Here is a 20,727-nt window from a genome sequence, read left to right as displayed (position 1 = left end):
TTCACTCTAAGCAGAGGTCACTATTCCAAGGGTGACTCATGTCTTGGGGTCAAGTGGAGATGATGGGTGTGGGATCCATGAGCAGATCGAGCTCTTCCCAACGTAGGGGGCACCAGAGTGCATAGCTTGGGAGGGTTGGTCATCCGAAGAGGCGCTGCGTAGATGAATCCCGGGCAAGAAGGATGAGAGGGTGATCCACTGGCTTCCATACCCTGGGAAAGGTGTCAGACCGTGAGGTCACATCGAAACGTATGGGGTGTGGGTACCTCCTTCCCTCCCTCGACGGCGGGGGCCTCATCTCTGGGCCATATCACCTCTCTGCCTTGCACACTTCCTGGCTCAGACTTAGCCCTGTCCACGTTCTCTTCCACCATTTGATCTGCCCCCACCTCCCAACGACCACTTCTGGGGACTAAGGAGGTTTAGGGGTGTAGTCAAGCCAGATGCACCGAGGTCGCTGCGGTGGGAATAGGGCGCTGGGAGGGACGAGGACCTGGGACGCAGCCGTGGTGGGTGCGCCCTGCCAAAAAGGGCGGGGGCGACGGGGCGCGCACGCGGAGGAGGAGGAGGTGGAGGGAGAAGGGAGGGCGTGTGAGCGAGAGAGACAAGAAAAGGGAGCGCGCCTGCCGCCGCCGCCCTCCTCTGGAGAGAGAGGCTAGAGTGAGGCTGTGCGAAGCGCTGCATTTCAATGAGGACCGGCCGAGGCACGTCCCTGCAATAGTGGCCGCAACCGAGACGCCGCGCTCCAGCAGCTGCTGCCGCCCAGCCCGGCCCCACCGCCGCCCCCCAGCCCTGCAGCCCCTCAGCCCCAGCCGCGCCTAGCCCGGCGAGGACAGTACCAGGAGGCGGCCCCCAGCACGGCCACAAAGACCCCCGGCGGCCTCTCTCCGCGAACCGGTGCGTGGTTTGCCTTCCCTGGGGACGGGAGCTGAGGAGAGGGCGGCCGGGGGCCTCCGCAACGCCCGCTCCGCCCGCAGCCGCGGGGCGCCGAGGGCAGGGCGGGCGCTCAGCTCGGCCCCGCCGCCCCGCCCGCAGTTCCTCGAAAGGCGGCCGCCCTGCCCTGGCCAGCCTGGCCCGACCCGGGGGGGTTGCGTGCGGGCGGCCCCGGGGCTGCTGGCACCTGCCTCTTTTGTTTGGTGCCATGGGTCTTTAAACCTGGAGTCGGGCGAGCGGGCCCTCCCAGGTTTTTCGCGTTAGTGGAGATGGAGAGCCGGGGCGGAGGAGCTGGGAGAGGTGCTTGTCATTGTCAGAACTGGCTGCGGAGCGGGAACCAAGGAAGGAGTGGCCGGGCCCGGCCTCTTATTGTGTGTGTGCTTTTCCGTGTGCCCGGGCCAGAGATGTGTACTTGTGGATGGGGTCGATTCGTGCATGGTGGTGGCTGCAGCGTGGGTGTTGCAAGTACGTTTGCAGGATCTCAAGTTCCTTCAGGGACAGCGAGGCTGCCTCATGTTCAAATTAGTACCTGCAGTGCTAAAAGCATGCAGAGAGGAAATGGCATTTTTCCTCCTAGTGGGAGCGCACGCACAGCCCCGCAATGCCCCACAAAAGAGGCTGCTTTTGAGGACCAGGTTTGCGCGGAATTGCTGCTGGATTTGGCAAGGAGATGCTTGGTCGGTGAGAGAGCAGATGAAAGGTTTCATTCAAACCGGCTCCCTCTCTGCTGCACCTGTGAGTGTGTCCAGGCACGGTGCACACACGTTCAGCGACCACACTGCAGGGTGTTTCGTGAATACATTTTGTGACTGTTCCTAAATACATTGCCTTTCAGTGGGAAAGGAAAGTAGGACAGCGTTTTAAGTATGAAGTGTCACATGGATGCGGGTCAGAAGGGATTTTTAAGAGAGGTCATATAGAGGAAAATTATAAAAGACATGCACACACCCTGTGATGTCTACGTCCGTGGTGGTGCACAGGCCTGGAAGGTATGTGTGTGCCTTTTATTCCACGGCAGTCCACCTGAATCTTAATCCTATAGTTAAAATATGCCTTGGGACTTCCAGGTCCAGCATCTATTTAGATGTGGTAGCATTTATGCTATTTTTTTTTCTTGGTATGTATGTGTGTAAATTTCTGAAACAAGAACCACGTGCTCATCTAGAGAAGGATGAACATAGATTCCTCAAAATGGTGAGAAATCCCACTGAGAACACTCAGGGATGTTGGTTTCTTGAAATGGCAGGATTTATAGGAAAAGCTCTGATGAAAGCCAGTCGCCCTTCTTCCCTCCAGTGTCTGTGGTCGCTGTGGTTGAGGCGCTGTGGTTACCATCCTGGTGCCACTGCACATGTGCACTCAGGCCCTTGGCCACCTATGGTCTCTGAACATTGAGCTGTGTGTTCTCGCAGGCTTCCTGTGCAGAAAGTGTGAACCTGTGGAAGGCCAGCGGATCTTCAGAAGCTCATGCATGGTTCAAATGTATGACTAAGCCAAAGTGAGGGAAAGAACACCTATTTTGTTGCCACGAATAATTACCAGCACACTACGGTGTGGAGTGTGCTTCATTTAGAGGTAGCTGTAGCCTTGAAAATGATTTCAGTCTGAATATGGTTTCTTTTGTCGACACCGTTGCCCACTTTTGGACAGATTCAGGGAAGGAAAGTAAAAGGTGTAGCCCTGTCCTGGATGAACCTGTGATCCAGTTTGAGGAAATATGCAAATAAAATGAAACAAAGTAAACCATTTTTCTATTTTAAATTGTTCTTTTCTTCTCTTTTCATCTGGTGTGGGAATTCTTGGTCCTAAAAGCCCGTTCCCCCAGGGAATTCAAACTATTGCCAAATTATTTGGCCTTTGCCAATTGTCAGTCACTGAGAATTCGAAGAGCACTCTTTCCGGTAACAGAACTGTGCCATCCTTCCCTATGACCCTGCTTGTTTTCTTTTAGTTTATATCAATTTGGAAGGAAATCCCCAAACTCCTAGTGTTGGGAGAATGATCACTGCCTTTAAGAATAAAACACAAACTTCAAAAGTGAGTTTGGCCTTTATAATTTACAAAATGTTGAAGAGCTTAGTGAGTTGGTGTGAGTACTGGGAGTGTCTTCCACTCCACCCCAAGACACACCCCTCTTAGAAGACAAGAGAGCTCACTTTAAAACATACAAATTAAAAGTAAGGGCAGTTACCATTATCATGGGCAAAAATTGGTTCTGTTTCACAACTAATGCCTACAGGATTGGATATCAAGTGATCATTGTTTTACAGTTATCTAACTTCAAAATCAGTGAAACCAGTTCAGAGCTGCCTATATATGGTATAACTTTTTTTGAAAAATGCATATTCTGACTAATATGAGTTATTAAGATGCATGAAATAGTTTTCATATTTGTAGGGAAAAAAGTACACTGAACTCATTAACACTCCAGGTTTAAATCACACTTCATTTCTTCCTCCCCAGACCTTCAGTGGGGTCAGCAATGGATCCATAAGCAGCTAGATAGAATCACGAACATCAGAGGCCTGCTGACCACTGCTTCCTCTGTGTGCACATGAGGTCCGGTTCAGTTATGTGGCCTGTCCAAGGTCACTGAGCTAGTTAGGAGTGAGCACTTACAAAATCTTGCTTCTCATGCTGAAGAGCAACCAGTTTCAAAGGAGCAAGGGTTGGAAAACACCAACTTTGGAGTTACAGTAAATCTGGGTTCAAATCTCAACCCCTCAGTTATAATTTTGGGACCCTGGATTAATTCCATAGTTACCTGAGTACTGATAGTATTACCTACCTTGTTGGATTAATATGAGGTTTAGAAGAAAATTTGTAGCATATTATACAATTGATTGATGAGTGATAGTGTCACGTCCATCCTAGACCTTCAATAAGTATTGCTTTCTTCCACTTCATTTCTGGAGTACCAAATCTCTAGCCATGCTTTCGGGTGTGAAATTTTAGCCACTCTGAATGGATCAGAGGTCAGTTTACTGAGGGTCAAAGAAAGATTGGGGAGACAGTGGTACTTTGGTGAGTTTTGGATGACCTTCAGAAAGGTGATGTCCATCTATATGGTGGGACTTGGGAAGTGCTTGTAAGGTTCTTGCTCCAAATTTTCCATTTTCTTGATATTCTATTTCAACATGCCTGAAATTTTGTCATTAAAATTTCTTTCCTTTGAATGCGTTGGTCTTTCCACTTTCTACATTGTCTTGTTAAAACACAGATTCCCCTGCAAGACTCCACAAACCTTTATCAACCAACCCCTTAGCAAGGATGAACTGGTCCCCCCAGGCAGCTTGCTGTGGGGACCAGGGGTTGCAGACGTACCTTTCAAAATGTCATGAGATGGAGATCAGGAAGAAAGCAGGGGCCTCTCTTGCCAGAAAGAAAAGATTCTATTCCTGTTAGCTCTTTATGTGTCAGGGCCAGGAAGAGAAAAACAGATTTTATTAATAAAAAAATTAGTATTTATTGAATGTCAGACACTATGCTAAGAATTTCATGTGCATAAACTTATTTAATAGTTGATACTGACTATGAGGTAGGTACTGTTCTCATTCCCATTTTGTGGTTGAGGAAATCAAGGCTTAAAGTTTCTGAGCAAGTAGATTTTTTAAGCTTACACAGCTAGCATGGGGTCAGGTGTAAATCGACATCTTTAAGCCTCAATTTCTTCAATCACAAAGATAGAGAGCCTTAATGAAAGGAAGAACTAAGAAATGTACTTCCAAGCAACATTTTTTTCCTTTCTTGTTGTTCCTCTTCCTTCTCCTCCTCCTCTTCCTTTTTCTTCTTTTTTTAAACTCAACTTTTCTGAAGTACTAAATGTAAGTAAATGAAGGATAGTGAATTTGCTTTTAAAAATATTGAATGTGTGAATATGTTGGAAAATCTTCTCTAAGTTGGTCCAACCTACAGATTGATTTAATTTGCTCTCCATCTGGCCATGGGGTGCACAAACACTATGTAAAACTTTGACAATCTGACTGTTATGCTGTCTGCCCTCTCTTTCTGTCCCAGCCCACCATAGCTACTTATCTTTCACTGTATAATGATAGGAGATCTTATTTTCTTCCTGCTACCAGGATTAGCACTCTGCCCTGCAAGGAGCAGTGGGCTTTGGAGTCAGGGAAACCTGGAACAGAGTTGCTGGTACAAGCATTTCTCAACTGTATTCCTTGGAGCAATTTAGGAGAAATTTTTCTGTGCCTCAGTTTCTTCATTTGTAAGGAAACAGAATACTTTGGAAAGTTGTTGTGTCTACTGGGAGTAATATCTGTTTGAAGCCTGATGCACCGCGGGCAACCTAGGAGCTGCTTCTAACAAATTTGTGGTCGATTAATAAGCTGTTTCTACTGGGGTCGGCCCCTTCTGTTGAGAGCGTGCAGAGGAGCCTGTGTTTATTTTGTAAGAATTCACATCCCTTTCTCTTTCTGTCCCACTTGATAACTCATATTAAATGTGTCATCAGTTAGAGCAATATTTCCACCCAGCTGTTCTGAAGCAGACGCTTCGAAATCATGATCTCAAAATAACATCATCCCAAAACTTTGGGAGGCCAAAGGAGTTGGCGGGCGGGGGAGGATCACTTGTGGCCAGGGATTCAAGAGCTGCCAGGACAATATAACAAGACCCTCATCACTACTACTAAAAACAAACAAACAAAGGAAATTAACCAGGTGTGGTGCAGGCACCTGTAACCTGTAGTAGTCCCGGCTACTCTGGGAAACTGATTCAGGAGGATCACTTTAGCCCAGGAGTGCGAGGCTTCAGCGAGTACTTCACTGAGTACCACCTCACTGCAGCCTGGGTGACAGAGCGGGACCCTGTCCCTAATTTAAAAAAAAGTATGTGTGTGTGTATATATATTATATATATATATGTTGTAACAAATCATATATATATATATAACCTCCATCAATATGTGTGTCTGCTTTTGTTTCTGGGGCTCGTAGGTACTACTTGAAGTCCATCATGTCCTTCGGCAGAGACATGGAGCTGGAGCACTTTGACGAGCGGGATAAGGCGCAGAGATACAGCCGAGGGTCGCGGGTGAACGGCCTGCCGAGCCCAACTCACAGCGCCCACTGCAGCTTCTACCGCACCCGCACGCTGCAGACGCTCAGCTCCGAGAAGAAGGCCAAGAAAGTTCGTTTCTATCGAAACGGAGATCGATACTTCAAAGGGATTGTGTATGCCATCTCCCCTGACCGGTTCCGATCTTTCGAGGCCCTGCTGGCTGATCTGACCCGAACTCTGTCGGATAACGTGAATTTGCCCCAGGGAGTGAGAACAATCTACACCATTGATGGGCTCAAGAAGATTTCCAGCCTGGACCAACTGGTGGAAGGTGAGCGTTGTGAGATAACCCCCACGTGGCCCTACAGGTTCCAGGCTCAGATTTCCAGTGTTGTAGCCAATTCACATTTGCCCTCTGACAGTTGGCATTCAGCCTTATGGCTGCAATCCTTATAGTTTCTCACATATGAATGTGCTATTGTGTAGTGTAAAAAGGAAAAAAAAAATTAATGGTATTGTCAGGTAGCTTATAATAATTGGCCAAGGGAAAAAGTGCCTAATTCTACAGCATTCTGTATTTTCTTTCTCATACCCATGCTGCATTAATTTTAAAAGTCCATTTATCTCTTCAATCTCATAGTTTATATTCGTTTCTAAATGCAAATTAAACTTTTGCTATCACGATATCCGAAAGTACTTGAACTGAAAATGACAAATGGATCATGAAATTTTAGAGTTGAAAAGAACCTTAGATAGCTATCAAACCCATTAATTTTATCTTTGGAGTCTGAGGACCAGAAAATTCAAATGACATGTGAGTGCTTACGTGGTAAGATAGTGATGACCCTGGACCAAAACTTAGGTTTTCTGACAACTCGTTCCACTGCGATGCTTCCTTTTGAGTTTAAAGGATTATTGTCTTTCTCTGATATTTGAGGATAGGCAGGGACTAATCTGTTCAGTTTAATTTTTAAAGTCCAATCTAGGTTAATCGTAATTATCTGTTTTAGACATTTAATGTGGAAATAGGACTGTTTGCATCCATAGATGCAGCCTGGGATCTTATGGAAGCAGAGAAAGTCACCGACTCTGGGCTATACTTGCCCCAGGACTGACCCAATTTCAACAGGGCATAAAGCCTGTCATTGTCTTAGAAATCATCGCCAATTAAAATGAGTTGGAGAAAAATGACTGGGATTAAATGTCTACCAAGGTGCAAAAAAGGCTAGCAGATCCTCTTTGAAGAGTTGGTTTCTCTGAGATTGAGATCTCAAGACCCTGATGATGAATAAGTAGATGGTACAAAAGAACCTGGGAAAGGGAGGTCGGATGGAGTGTTGGAAGAGCTTGATTTCGCCTTGAGTTCACTTTTACTCCAGAACTATTTGTTCAGGCTGCGTAACTCAACTGGGTCCAGGAGGGATGCCATATAATCCCTCCCTCTCTTGTGCAGGTAGCAGGAAGCACCCATTTTGCAGCCCCGTTGGAGATGGGGGCTGCTCTCCCCTGACCGCACACTGACAGAGCCCTCTTGTCCTGCTTTGTAACCAGTGTTTGTATGTGATTCAAGGCTGGGGGCTTCTCTCTTTTTGCTTCCTTTCATGCCTTGGCAAGAATGCCAGCCTAATCACAGTGTGACTGGCCTTGAGAGCGTGCAGAGGAGCCTGTGTTTATTTTGTGGGAATTCACATCCCTTTTCGGTGACTTGACATGCTGCCAACATGCCTGTGGACTTGGCCTTTTTCCTTCTATTCAGAGGGTGGAACTTTCAGTAAATTAAAGGAGAAGAATGAACATGAAATTTTACTCTTTCGGCTTTAATTTCTGTGCCCTGTCCTTTGCATGACCTTGGGAAATCCAAGGTTAAATGAAACATTTGGTGATATAGTCCAGGGGATCTGGATCAAAGTCATATACAAAGTCAGGTGCATGACAGTCAACAAGCCATCCCTCTGAGGGCCGGTAGTACTGTAGGGAAAAATATGGCAAGATCTCAAAGCACATCCTAAGACAGCCGTGGTTTGACACCTCACTGTGTTCCAGAGTCACTTGTGTAGCATCTATGGGGGTTGGGGTACTTCAATCAGTTTCCCACCCAGAAATGATCTTTACTTAGAAGTGGCCAGAGATACTCCAATGACTTCCATCCAACAAGGAGAGGGTCTGGAAGGTGGTAGATGACAGTACTCCCTTCACATCTAGGGACCATCAAAATTATGGCATGCTTGTCACCATCTTCTTTGTCTTTTACTGCAAAATAATGCTTGCTCTGAGGAACTGATGTCTTGACTGAAGGTAATAATGATAGCTGTCTGTCATTGAGCATGTGCCAGGCACTGGCCAAATCCTTGTATATATGAATATATTTAATTCTCACAATGATCCTAGGAGGTGGGAACTGTTATCCTTATACTAAGGTGAGAAAAGCAAGGTACAGTGTGGCTAAATGATCTGCTCAAACTCACAAAGAAAGAAATGGTAGAGTTAGGTTTTGAACCCAGGAAGGCTAGTGCCAAAGCTTGAGCTCAGAACTACCTATAAGATGTTGCATGCTATGAATTCAGCTCCTATAAAAAGCAATGTTGTGTTTGCTTTAATACAGTGGATTTTTTTGGTGATATAATGGAATGGTAGATATTTCAGTGTAAAGTTAACTACAAACCCTAAGTTGTTCCCATGGCTGTTAGTGACATTGAGGTGTTATTGTATTAGCTGCTTTTGAAAACAAATGTTTTTAATCTTGACATAATTCCAAGAAAGAAAGATGCTGCTCCTGGAAACACTTTAATATTTCCATTTGCCCCAAAATGCTTTTTCCCCTCAATCAATATGAAGTAACTGCCAACTGAATATTCTGATGTTTAAAAATGACTTTTTTGAAAAAAAAATTCTCTGATTGAATGAATGGTAACTTTGGTACAGTTTGTGAGTTCACCATGTTGGCTGCATTTATTTTTTGAATTTTCATTTAAACAGATTTTTTTCTAATTCATAACACTGACAATTAGCATGCAGCTGCAGTTAGTGTTTAAATAGCTGGAAATTCATTTAGATTCGCCTCTTTGTCAATTACATTTTTTGCTTAGTCTGTTAAAATGCAAACCGTTGCTTCATTTTCATCATTAGACTCATATCTCTCACTTTACATACTAATTTTATGTAAACGTCAATGCATGTTATTAGCTTTTCATTTCCCCTTCCAATATGATGATGTTTGAGTTTTAAATTAAATTCTTTTAGTGGGTGCAGTGACAAGTGTATTGGACTTACAATTATGTACTCGCTCTTTCTCACTTGCTCTCCGACTAAAATTTCTGAATTACAATGATATTTGTGAGTTTCTTTATAACAGTCTCGTGGTCACTGTCACTGTTTTGATCTATGGATTATTATGCCTAAGGGTGGTTTAAGCATGTTGGTAGAGCTAGCTGTATGTATTTAGCTGAGCCAAAATTACATAGTATGAATGTGTGTATCTATGATTGTGTGTCACCTATGCACATATGTATGTACACATATATTCACATGCATACACCTAAGAGCACTCCAAAGGTGATACTCTTGTTTGCTTTCAAAATGGCCTTAATATGTTATTTAAAAAAATCATGATGCTTAATAAGGAAAGTTGAATTGAAGGCCTATTTCTGCAAGTGATTCATCTTGAGACTTGACCTCATTTCCCCCAATTTTGCACCATCTGTATTCTACTGTAGGTATGTAAATGTTGTGAAGATAAAAGAAGGTGTGACATTTAAAGCCTTTGAACTCTTAGGAGAAAGATGTAATGTAAACCTGGAGCATTGATGGATTGACTGATCTGTTCTTCTTTTAACATCTTATGAAAGTGTACATGTGAGAGGGCCAGAACATTGTATTTAAACATTAAAATAAGAACTCAGTAGATACGTAATCTCAATACAAATAAGTGAATTTGTTCATCAGATCTGCACTATTAGAGATGAGTGCCTCTTCTTCTTTGGTTCTAATGCATCCCTTGGCTTTTCACTAACACTATATGGACATTGCCTGACTCTGGAGCTGTAGTTTCCATAAGGGCTTTTTCCAAGTTTCTATCATAATTCCCCTCTCAGGATTAAACCCATGCTTCACCCCGTAGTTAGGGAATCTCTTTCCTACCACAGCCTCTGGATTACCCATCTTTTCCTATTCCCTAATAGAGCATCCTCTACTGTATTTCCCTATTTCGCTGGCTTTCTCTATGTCTCTCCTTGCTATATTGAATTTTTTAAAATTAATTTTTGAATAGCTATAAAACCTGCTCTTCCTAAAATTCCTCAGAGGGGACCATTTTACTAGTTTCTTTTTCTTTTCTTTTTTCTTTCTTTCTTTCTTTTTTTAAAAAAAAAACAAAACAAAACAAAACAAACAAAAAACCAAAAAAAAACAGGGTTTTGCCATGTTGCCCAGGCTGGTCTCAAACTCCTGGGCTCAAGCCATCCACCCACCTCAGCCTCCCAAAATGCTGGGATTTCAGGCGTGAGACACTGCGCCCAGCCTACTAGTTTCTTGAGTATCCTCTCAGAGATACCAGTGCATGTGAAGGACACATATACAGCAATGCCCCCTTATCCTGGAAGGAAATACATTCTAAGACCCCCCCAGTGGTTGCCTGAAACTGCAAATAGTACTGAACCCTGTATAAACTATGCTTTTTTCCTATGAATACATACCTATGATGAAGGTATGCATATGATGCAAGGTATATGATAAAGTTTAATTTATAAATTAGGCATGGCAAGATATTCACAACAATAACAAATAATAAACTGGAACAGTTACAACAATATACTGCAATAAAAGTTATGTGAATGTGGTGTCTCTCTCAAAACATCCTTTTGTACTGTGCTTGCCCTTGTGATAAAGATGGAAGAAGCAAGATGGGGTGAGAGTTCATCACACTACTCATAACTGCATGTAGTTTACAACTCATGAATTGTTTGTTTCTGGGTTTTTTCATGTAATATTTTTAGACCTCGGTTGACTGCAGGTAACTGAAACCATGGATAAGGTGGGGCAGTACTGTAATTTGCCCAGAAGGTAACTTTCTATGCCCACAGTTCTGCAGCTTGCTTTGTGTACTTAACAATATATCCTGAAGACCTTTCCATATCGGCACATCCAAAACTACTGTGTTCTTTTATTTATTTATTTATTTTTGAGACGGAGTCTCGCTCCGTCACCCAGGCTGGAGTGCAGTGGCTGGATCTCAGCTCACTGCAAGCTCCGCCTCCCGGGTCCACGCCATTCTCCTGCCTCAGCCTCCCGGATAGCTGGGACTACAGGCGCCGCCACCTCGCCCGGCTAGTTTTTTGTATTTTTTAGTAGAGAGGGGTTTCACCGTGTTAGCCAGGATGGTCTCGATCTCCTGACCTCGTGATCCGCCCGTCTCGGCCTCCCAAAGTGCTGGGATTACAGGCTTGAGCCACCGCGCCCGGCCTGTGTTCTTTTGTTGACTTCATAGTACTCCTTTATACAAAGGTACCATCATTTATTTAACTAGTCTTTTATCAATGTGCTTTTAGGTTTTGTCCAATTCTTTGTTATTACAGACAGTTTTGTGATGAGTATTCTTGGATAGATGTTTTCCACTCATGTAGGAGAATATCTTTAGGATAAATTCCTAGAACTAATATTGTTGGGTGGAAAGGTACAAACGTTAACGTTTTAAGCACTATTTGCAAAATTCCCCTTCATAAAAGTGGTTTCAGTTTACACACCAACCACTTATGTATGAGAGTGACTGTTTCTCTACCCTCAACAAGATGTTTTAAAATCAGATGTTTTCCCATTAACTAACCCATTAACAAAATAAAACTATATGTCTTCTCATAGTTTTAATTTTCATCTTTTCATATGTTTAAATGGCATTTGTATTTCATTTTCTGTGCATTGTCTCTCGATCATTTATGATCATTTTCCTGTCAGGTTAGGGTCTTTTTTATTAACTTTTAGGATGTTTTTTCTTTTAAATATATTAACTCTTCGTAATAGTGATTGAGAGGGCAGTCATGTGCCATTTAATAATGTAGATATGTTCTGAGAAATGTGTTGTTAGGCAATTTTGCCATTGTGGGAACATCATAGAGTGTACTTACACAAACCTGGATGGTGTAGCCTACTCCACACCTAGGCTATATGGTATAGCCTATTGTTCCTAGACTACAAACCTGTACAGCTTGTTACTGTACTAAATACTATAGACAATTATAACACAATGGTATTTGTGTATCTAAACATATCTAGACGTAGAAAAGGTACAATAAAAATATGGTGTTATAATCTTATGGGACCATTGTCATATATGTAGTCTGTCATTGAACAAAATGTTGTGGCATATGACTCTATTTTTTCCAGATTTCTCTTTAGTGACTTCATTTATTGTGTTTTTTGCCATGTAGATGTACAAAACAATTATATAATCTAATGTAGTATTATTATTTATATATAGCTTGATTTTCATGTCTCTTGGGTCCTTTGTATAATGAGATCATAAAGCCATTTTTCCTCATTTTCTTGTGGTATTTTTATGTTTTCACTTAAAAAATATTTTAATGGAAGTCATATTGTTATAATATGTGAGATAGGGATTCAGTTCAACATTTTTTTCCAGGCTATTTGCTTCATTTCTTTAACATTATATTTTCAGATTAATTTGGACTTACAGAAGTATCACTGAGATAGGAAGTTCCTGTTTACCCTTCACCCATCTTCCCATAATGGAACAGCACACACAATCATGGTACAATGAACAAAACTAAGAAGTTAACTTTGGTACAATACAGTAGCTGAACTACAGGCTTCATCTGGTTTTCATTCGTTTCCCCACTGATGTCCCTTTTTATTCCAGAATGGCACACTGCATTTAGTTGTGGTGTCTGCTTCATCTCCTTGAAGCTATGACGTTTCTTCAGTCTTTTCTTATCTTTAATGACCTTGACAGTTTTGAAGAATACCAGTCAGTTATCTTGTAGAATGTCCCATGGTTTGGGTTTGTCTGATGATTAGATTGATGTTATGCACAGAAGTCCTGTTTTGTCTCAGTACATCATTTCAGGGGGTACATGATGTTGATATGTCTTGTTGGTTACCTGTGATCATTTGGTGAAGGCAGTGTCTGTCAGGTATATTCTCTCTAAAGTTATAATTTTCCCCTTTGTAACTAATATTTTGGGAAGAAACTTTGATGCTCTATAAATATCTTGTTTCTCCTTAAGCTTTTGCCCATGAATTTTGGCATTTATTGGTGGATCTTTCCTATAGCAGTTATTACTATTTTGTTCTAATGGTGATTTTCTTTTCCCTCTTTACTTGCCAAATTTCTAAACATTACTGTCCTCCATTTTCCTGTCTTTGGATCATCTACGGTGATCTCATCAACTGACATTATTTTAACCACTCTTTTAAGGCCTATTATTCCCAAATCAGATCTTCCTTCTGCCCTCCAACTACCTTGATATATGTAAGTGATTCTCTTCCTTAGTTCTTTCAAGCTCAACATGTATAATTGTGGACTCATTCTTTTCCATTTTCCAGAATTCATTCTTTCTCTCATATTCCAGCTCTTATTAAATAGGTTACCACCTGCTAGGGTCCTAATGTTTGGAACCCCCTCAGAATTCACATATGAAGGTATTAAGGGGTAGGGCTTTTGGTAGGTGATTAGTTCACGAGGCTGGAGCTTTTTTGAATGGGATTCATTGCTTTATGAAAGAGGCCACCACAAATTGCCTTGCCCCTTCAACCCTGTGAAGATACAATAAAAAGGCACCATCTGTGAGGAAGTGGGGCCCTCACCAAACACTAAATCTGCCTGTGTCTTGATCTTGGACTTCCCAGCCTCCAGAACAGTAAGAAATAAATGTGTGTTGTTTATAAGCCTCCAGTTGATGGTCTTTTGTTATAGCAGCCAAAGGACCAGGACACCACATAACTTAACGTCAACCTTAACTTCTCTCTCTCTTAATCCCTCAAATCCAAGCTATCATCAAATTTTGTTGATTCTGCTTAAGACATTTCTCCAACTTGTTCTCTCTTCTCCATCACCTATTTCTGCTTGCTGGAAATCTCCAACTGATTGGCTTCTGGGAACTTCAAATTTAATATGTGTACAGTCAACTTAATTTCCTTCTTTACTGCCTAGTCCAAACCTGTTCCTCTTCTAATTATACCTATTGTGGTGTATGGGAAGTAGGCCCAAAGAGAATTTTCAGTGTCCTCACTTCAGTGTCTTTGTTGCCTCGTATTTCCTCAGAACCCATATCCAGTCAATTGCCAATTCTGGCTGGTTGTATCTGCTAAATACTCCTCATAGCATCCACTCCTCTGTCCCTAGTATAGATACGTAACATTCAGTTCACCTCCTCTCGTAGTCAGCTGTAATGACTTTCTAGGTGATACCTCCCCGTGTTCACTTCAGCCCCTCATTCACACTGCAGCCAGTGTAACCTGTCTATCATCCAGGGCTGATCACTTGTAAAACTCTGACCTTGTTGCCTGATGTGGTTTTATCTAACTCATCTGTCTGTGGAACCATTTTTATTTCATTTTTTTTTTGAGAAAATGTATTAGTATATATCACAGCATATCCCTTTCTGTACTGTGCGACACAGCATATTATTATTTTATTTTTCTCTGGAATGCTCTCCTCTCTCTTTTTTGTCAATGGTAATCTTACCCTTACTTCCAAGGCCAGTGTGAATTCTATTTCCCTTTCATTGATAGCCCAGTGGGAAGTGGGAAGTGACTTCTTTCTCCTCTGAGTTAGGATGGCCTACACTACTTACTTAGCAATTACCACGTACTGCCTTGTGGCGGAATCTTTTCATAGACACGTCTTGCTTTCTAACCTATTTGAAGACAGGCTCCTGACTTAGGTTTCTTCCCATCCCCAGAGTGGCTAAGTTAGGTCTTGCACTTATGATTCAGGATTTAGGAGGTTGTTTTTAATTTTTAGGTTTCATTGTTAATGCTGTATGTGCCTGTCACAGTTTTGTTATTTGTTGTTCTGTTATTAGGCAAAATTTTTAGCAATGAGATTATGGATATAAACATTTTCATGGCTCCAAGTAGTTTTCCATGTTGCTTTTTTAAAATGATTATTACCAATTTAATGTCTGTAATGGTGTTTCCTATTTATACTTTATTTTGTGTTTATCGTTTGTCATATATTTTAGCACCTTGTATTATTTTGTTGCTGCAACCTCAATACCACTTATTTTCATTATTCTTTTGTTGCAATTATAATAGGTACAAGAGTACATCTTAAAACTGCTTTAACCTGCTTTAACCTTGCATTTCTTGGCTTACTATTTGAGCACCTTCCATGTGTTTTCCATATATTCTTTGTTTTGTTTTCTCCTTTGCCATCTATTTTGTACCTTGTATTTTGTAAATTATAATAAGCCATGTTTATTATAATAAGAAGAAAACAGTGTCTACTTTTCAACTTCAAAAAGTTTAGATCTCTCATTTTTTTCCTTAATGTTTTTCTGTTGCTTCGGATTTGAGAAGGTGACATGTCCACAGGTCTGACATACACATTCAAATTCATTTTCTATCAGCTTACTTTTATGTTCTATTGTGTTACGGAAGACTTCTGGGACACAATGACCCATAAGCGCCTTTGGGAAATCTTTTTTCTTGCCTTTAATAGCTCGATGAAAATCATCCTAAGCCAGTGACTTCCAGGTAGATTATGAAATGTTGCTGCGCGTATCTGAGTTGCCTCATAAAATGTAATATCCAGAAGGCACTTTATGATATTCTATTCTATAAACAATATTTCATGGAATTTAATTCAGTTCGGTTGCAGAGGTTTCAATACATATTTGAGTTTTTTTCTAGATTTTGCCATAACTCACAATAATGAAATTTAATTGCCAGGGTTTTTAATCAGAAAGTTTATCCTCTGGAAAAAATGAAATATATTACAGATATCCTTAAGATACTTTTGACTATGCCACATATTGATCTTACAGGAAGCCTAGAGGAGGTGACAACCAGCTCTAGTAATGTGAAGGATGGAGATGAGGGCATTTTCAGACTGAAGTTAAGTAATATCAGAACTGGAATTTACAAGCCACCACTCTTAGCCAATGAAAAAACTCCCACAATAAGAGACAAATTTGTAGAATCCTCTAACAGAGTCTCGTGGAGGAGCACTTTCATAGCTAACACGTGCAGGCCCAGTCACCCAGGGAACTGGTACCACATTATCAGTTTTCAGTAGTGCCTAAGGAAGTCATTTTAAGTGGAAATATTCTAATTTTGTAATGGAAGCTAATGGCAAAGTAGAATTAACTTCACAGATTTTTAAAATAATAAATCTTATTAGAGGAAATGTATTGTTATGCTTTGAAGAATAATGGCAAGTATGATCATTTAAAAATACAGGCCAGGCGTGGTGGTTCATGCCTGTAATCCCAGCACTTTGGGAGGCAGAGGTGGTTGGATCACTTGAGACCAGGAATTTGAGGCCAGGAGTGTCAACGTGATGAAATCCCGTCTCTACTAAAAATATAAAAATTCACGGGCCAGGTGCGGTGGCTCTAGCCTGTAATCCCAGCACTTTGGGAGGCCGAGACGGGCGGATCACAAGGTCAGGAGATCGAGACCATCCTGGCGAACACAGTGAAACCCCATCTCTACTAAAATACAAAAAACTAGCCGGGCAAGGTGGCGGGCGCCTGTAGTCCCAGCTGCTTGGGAGGCTGAGGCAGGAGAATGGCGGGAACCCGGGAGGCGGAGCTTGCAGTGAGCTGAGATCCGGCCACTGCACTCCAGCCTGGGCGACAGAGCGAGACTCCATCTCAAAAAAAAAAAAAAAAAATTCACTGGGCGTGTTGGTGCATGCCTGTAATCCCAGCTACTCAGGAGGCTGAGGCAGGAGAATTGCTTGGACTCAGGAGGCAGAGGTTGCAGTGAGCTGAGATCACACCACTGCACTCCAGCCTGGGTGACAGAGTGAGACTCTGTCTCACAAAAATAAAAAACAAAACATAAAAATAAAAATACGTAGATGATTTTTTAAACAAGGATTCTTCAGTATCTTAAAAATAATCTAATATTCTTACTTAGATATTATTTTACCCTCCAACTTTCTGAAAATACTGAAATCTTTCAGGAAAGAAATTACCATATTCTGATATTTTAGTATCAGTTGGATCCAAACATAATTTCATGCTTTATTTCCTTACCTTTTAAAAAACTGTCATTTTCTTTATCTCTCTCTACTTAAAACAAAGATTAGTTTTGGCCTTCATAAATGCTACAACAAAATTCAGGCAGACGCTGCTTCAGCAGTTCTTGCTATTTGTTGGGGTGTCTTAGATCCCAGAGTATTAAATTTCAAGTGAAGAATCAGTCTTATCATAGAATCTTTAGGGCTTGAATAAACTGNGATATTTTAGTATCAGTTGGATCCAAACATAATTTCATGCTTTATTTCCTTACCTTTTTAAAAAACTGTCATTTTCTTTATCTCTCTCTACTTAAAAACAAAGATTAGTTTTTGGCCTTCATAAATGCTACAACAAAATTCAGGCAGACGCTGCTTCAGCAGTTCTTGCTATTTGTTGGGGTGTCTTAGATCCCAGAGTATTAAATTTCAAGTGAAGAATCAGTCTTATCATAGAATCTTTAGGGCTTGAACAAACTGAAAAAAAAAAAAAAAAAAATGGGTTTATGACAAACAACCAAAAAATCATGATGTTTTGTAATTTCCAGTACCATTTCTAAGAGTTTTGCAATCATGCCATCCTTGTTCAAGTTCACCTATAGGAAGTAATACAAAGTTTCCAAACCTAATTTTGGGCTATTTTGTTGAAAAATACCTTTTTTGTTTGTTTGTTTGTTTTAGATAAATTCACTTTTATTTCACTGTTGCAGTGAAAGTTATACCAAAAGACTTTGGAATGTGGGGTGGCTTAGTGTATGTAAGAGGAAGTATACTACAGTAATTATAAGCATACTTTATCATGTTATTTTGTTTGTTTGTTTGTTTGTTTTTTAAATAAAGAGAGATGGGATCTCGCTGTGTTGCCCAGGTTGGAGCGCAGTAGCACAATCATGGCTCACTGCAGCCTCATCCACCCAGGCTCAAGCGATATTCCCACCTCAGCCCCACAAGTAGCTGGGACTACATGTGTGAGCCACCATGTTTGGCCCTGTCTTGTTATTTTTGAATGGCACTTAGCACACATACCTCATGTCAATACTTGAATGCTCTCTAAAAATGATTATTTAAACAAGATTATAACCTATCTCTTAAATCTCAGTCTCACTAAGGAAGAGACTGAACACTGGATATCCAGAGCTATTTGACCAAATCAATGTTTTCTTCATTCAGAACAATCATATTTGTTAATTTATAATAATCGATGATAATTAGCCCATGAATTGAAAAGCTATTTTTTACAAAATCAGAAAATACAACCAACTTTAATTTAACTATGTTAAGGCAGGAACCACATATCTTGTGGCAGAGAGAAGTTCAGTATTACGATTACAGTAAAAATAGTTAAAACATGGATTCAAATAGATTTAATGGAAATTTCTTTTCATGATAAAATGGAAATTCACTAGCATAAGGAAATCAATGGAAATTTATTAGCATAAGGAAATCCATCTGGGCCTTTCCTGAATTCCTGAGTACTGTCGCAGACTCTGAATGACTGTGGTGTGTGATCTTGGATTTGGTGGCAGCTCCTTCTCCTTCCTTTAGCTGTTGCTTTCCTGTTAGCACAGTATCATCTGTTACTGGAGTCTCACATCCTTCTCTAAGATTCTCATTCCAGTCTTTAAATCTGATTATCCGGCAGAGGAGTCTCACATTTACAGCACAGATTAAATACATATTTCTTCTGATCATTGTTGCTTGAACCAAACCAGCAATGCCTTCTCAGTGTCACGGGAGAACTTTCTTATGCTTTTAAACATTTTCAGGGTGCTTTATCTAAGAAGATATTTTTTTAAAAGTGTTTATTTTCCCTTTTAACAAACTCATTCCATGTTGCTATGTTCTTTAAAGCTGCTCCCTCTTCTAATACATTTTTAAAATTTTTGTTGAAATGTATTCTCTATATCTTTGTTTTGCTTTTAGTTATTAGCTTAGTATATAAACTTAAAAATGATCAGACAATTGTATATCTTCAATTAGCACAGAATTCTGACAAAGGCTAGCTTTACCAGCTCAATTACATGCTGTGTGTCTCACTGGGGAATGTTGGGGGCATTCTCACATTGACATGGACCCAACGTGGTGTCCACTGGTAACTGTTCAATATAAGACCTGCTTACTGATTTCTAGTAATTTTGTTTTTGAATTTTTCTTTCAGGCTTACTGCATGATTAGGGTAATATAGACTCAGGTCACTTTCACTTACATAGCAAGTTTGCATCTGAGATCACTTTGATCTCTATCTTCTAATTTGATTTTCATAAAAACCTAATGAGGTTTTATTTTATATATAAATAAACTACCACCCAGAAATCTGAGGGACTTGTCCAAAGTCACATGCTTGGAGAGGCCAGGTTTTGAGCCCGAATTTCCAATTCTGTCTTCCCACTATCATGTTCAGGTCATCACTCCATGAAACCTCCAAAAACACTGCTGTTTCTGTAGTACCCAAATATGCCTTTCTCAGAATTTAAGTAAATATCAAAAATCCATATATGTTTTGGTATTTACTGAAATCCTGAGAAAGGCATAGCTGAGACAAGTCATGATATGCCAGGTGAATAGAAAGGGGGTTGGTTAAACTTGTGCTATTCATACAACTTCTAGTGAGGCATGATGTGTCTGTATACACATTATAGGATATTTTAAGAACATCTGCAAAACAAGTGTTCAATGACATGTATAACTGTTCTTTTTAACTTTTGAAGGTCTGCTTCAGTTATTTTTATGTGATTCCTTGTTCTTTGGCCTTGGATGTTTGCATTGTTAATTTAAAAATAATATAAGGACTTAGATAAAAGTCAATGGACTGTGTTAGATTAGGCCTAGGTCATTTTACCTGCAATTATGAAGGCCTTTCAGCATTTTTACCTATTCCTAGTTACAAAACTTATTAACACAGAAAAAAAAGCCATTACAAAATCTTTAATTTCAAAAGGCTTTGACCTAACTTTATGAAATATGTATTTAGAATTCGTCATTTTACAATTTGTTGTCTCTCGGTTCATGTTTTTCTTTTTTGTGTGTGTGATCTACATCTACTTAATTGTCTGATTATTTTCATTAAAAAATTTCCTGCTAAGGTGTCATTATTAATAAAAATTTATTTATATTTATTTTAGAGCCCATTTTTGAAGCTGTAGTTTGTATGTTGAACACTTCTAAAACCTTTTACTTACGGACAAGTATGAATTGACTTTACAGTGTGTGTGGATCACTGTGATTGGCACTATGTAGATGAGAGAAAGGAAGGGTGATTATTTGCTTGCTTTTGGAACTTTACTGGGCTTTACAAAATCTTTAGCATCGCCTCTCATCAAATTCATAAATTATATGACTATTTTTAGATGCTGTATTCTGATTCATTCTTAGTGTTTAAATTATCTCTGGTAGCAAATGTACCTACCTTCCAATTTTGAAGTTTTCTGCAAATTTAAATATCTCTAATTCCCAAAGAATATTTTCTATTTTAAATTCACTTTCACACTTCTCTAAGGTCTTTTCAAGCGGATCAGCATTACTATCACCAACCTCAAGGTGAGGAAATGGAGGAATAATGTTTTGTTTTGTTTTTCCAGGAT

At 40.5% G+C, this 20,727-nt stretch overlaps 1 protein-coding gene across 3 annotated transcripts in view; it reads left to right on the top strand.

Moving 5' to 3' along the window:
• Nucleotides 1-613: 613 nt before the first annotated feature.
• Nucleotides 614-20,727, top strand: part of DCLK1 (doublecortin like kinase 1) — a 366,905-nt gene continuing 346,791 nt past the window's right edge. For all 3 annotated transcript variants that reach the window (XM_017854149.1, XM_017854150.1, XM_017854153.1), the window contains exons 1-2: nt 614-897; nt 5,886-6,280. In XM_017854149.1, coding sequence (XP_017709638.1) covers nt 5,905-6,280 — 376 coding nt within the window. In that variant the 5' untranslated portion in view covers nt 614-897; nt 5,886-5,904. The remainder of the gene's footprint in view (nt 898-5,885; nt 6,281-20,727) is intronic.

The sequence above is a fragment of the Rhinopithecus bieti genome, unplaced genomic scaffold, assembly GCF_001698545.2.
Source record: "Rhinopithecus bieti isolate Rb0 unplaced genomic scaffold, ASM169854v2 scaffold_35538, whole genome shotgun sequence".
NCBI lineage: Eukaryota > Metazoa > Chordata > Mammalia > Primates > Cercopithecidae > Rhinopithecus > Rhinopithecus bieti.
The sequence above is the reverse complement of the archived record's forward strand: the minus strand, read 5'-3'. Positions and strand labels throughout refer to the sequence as shown.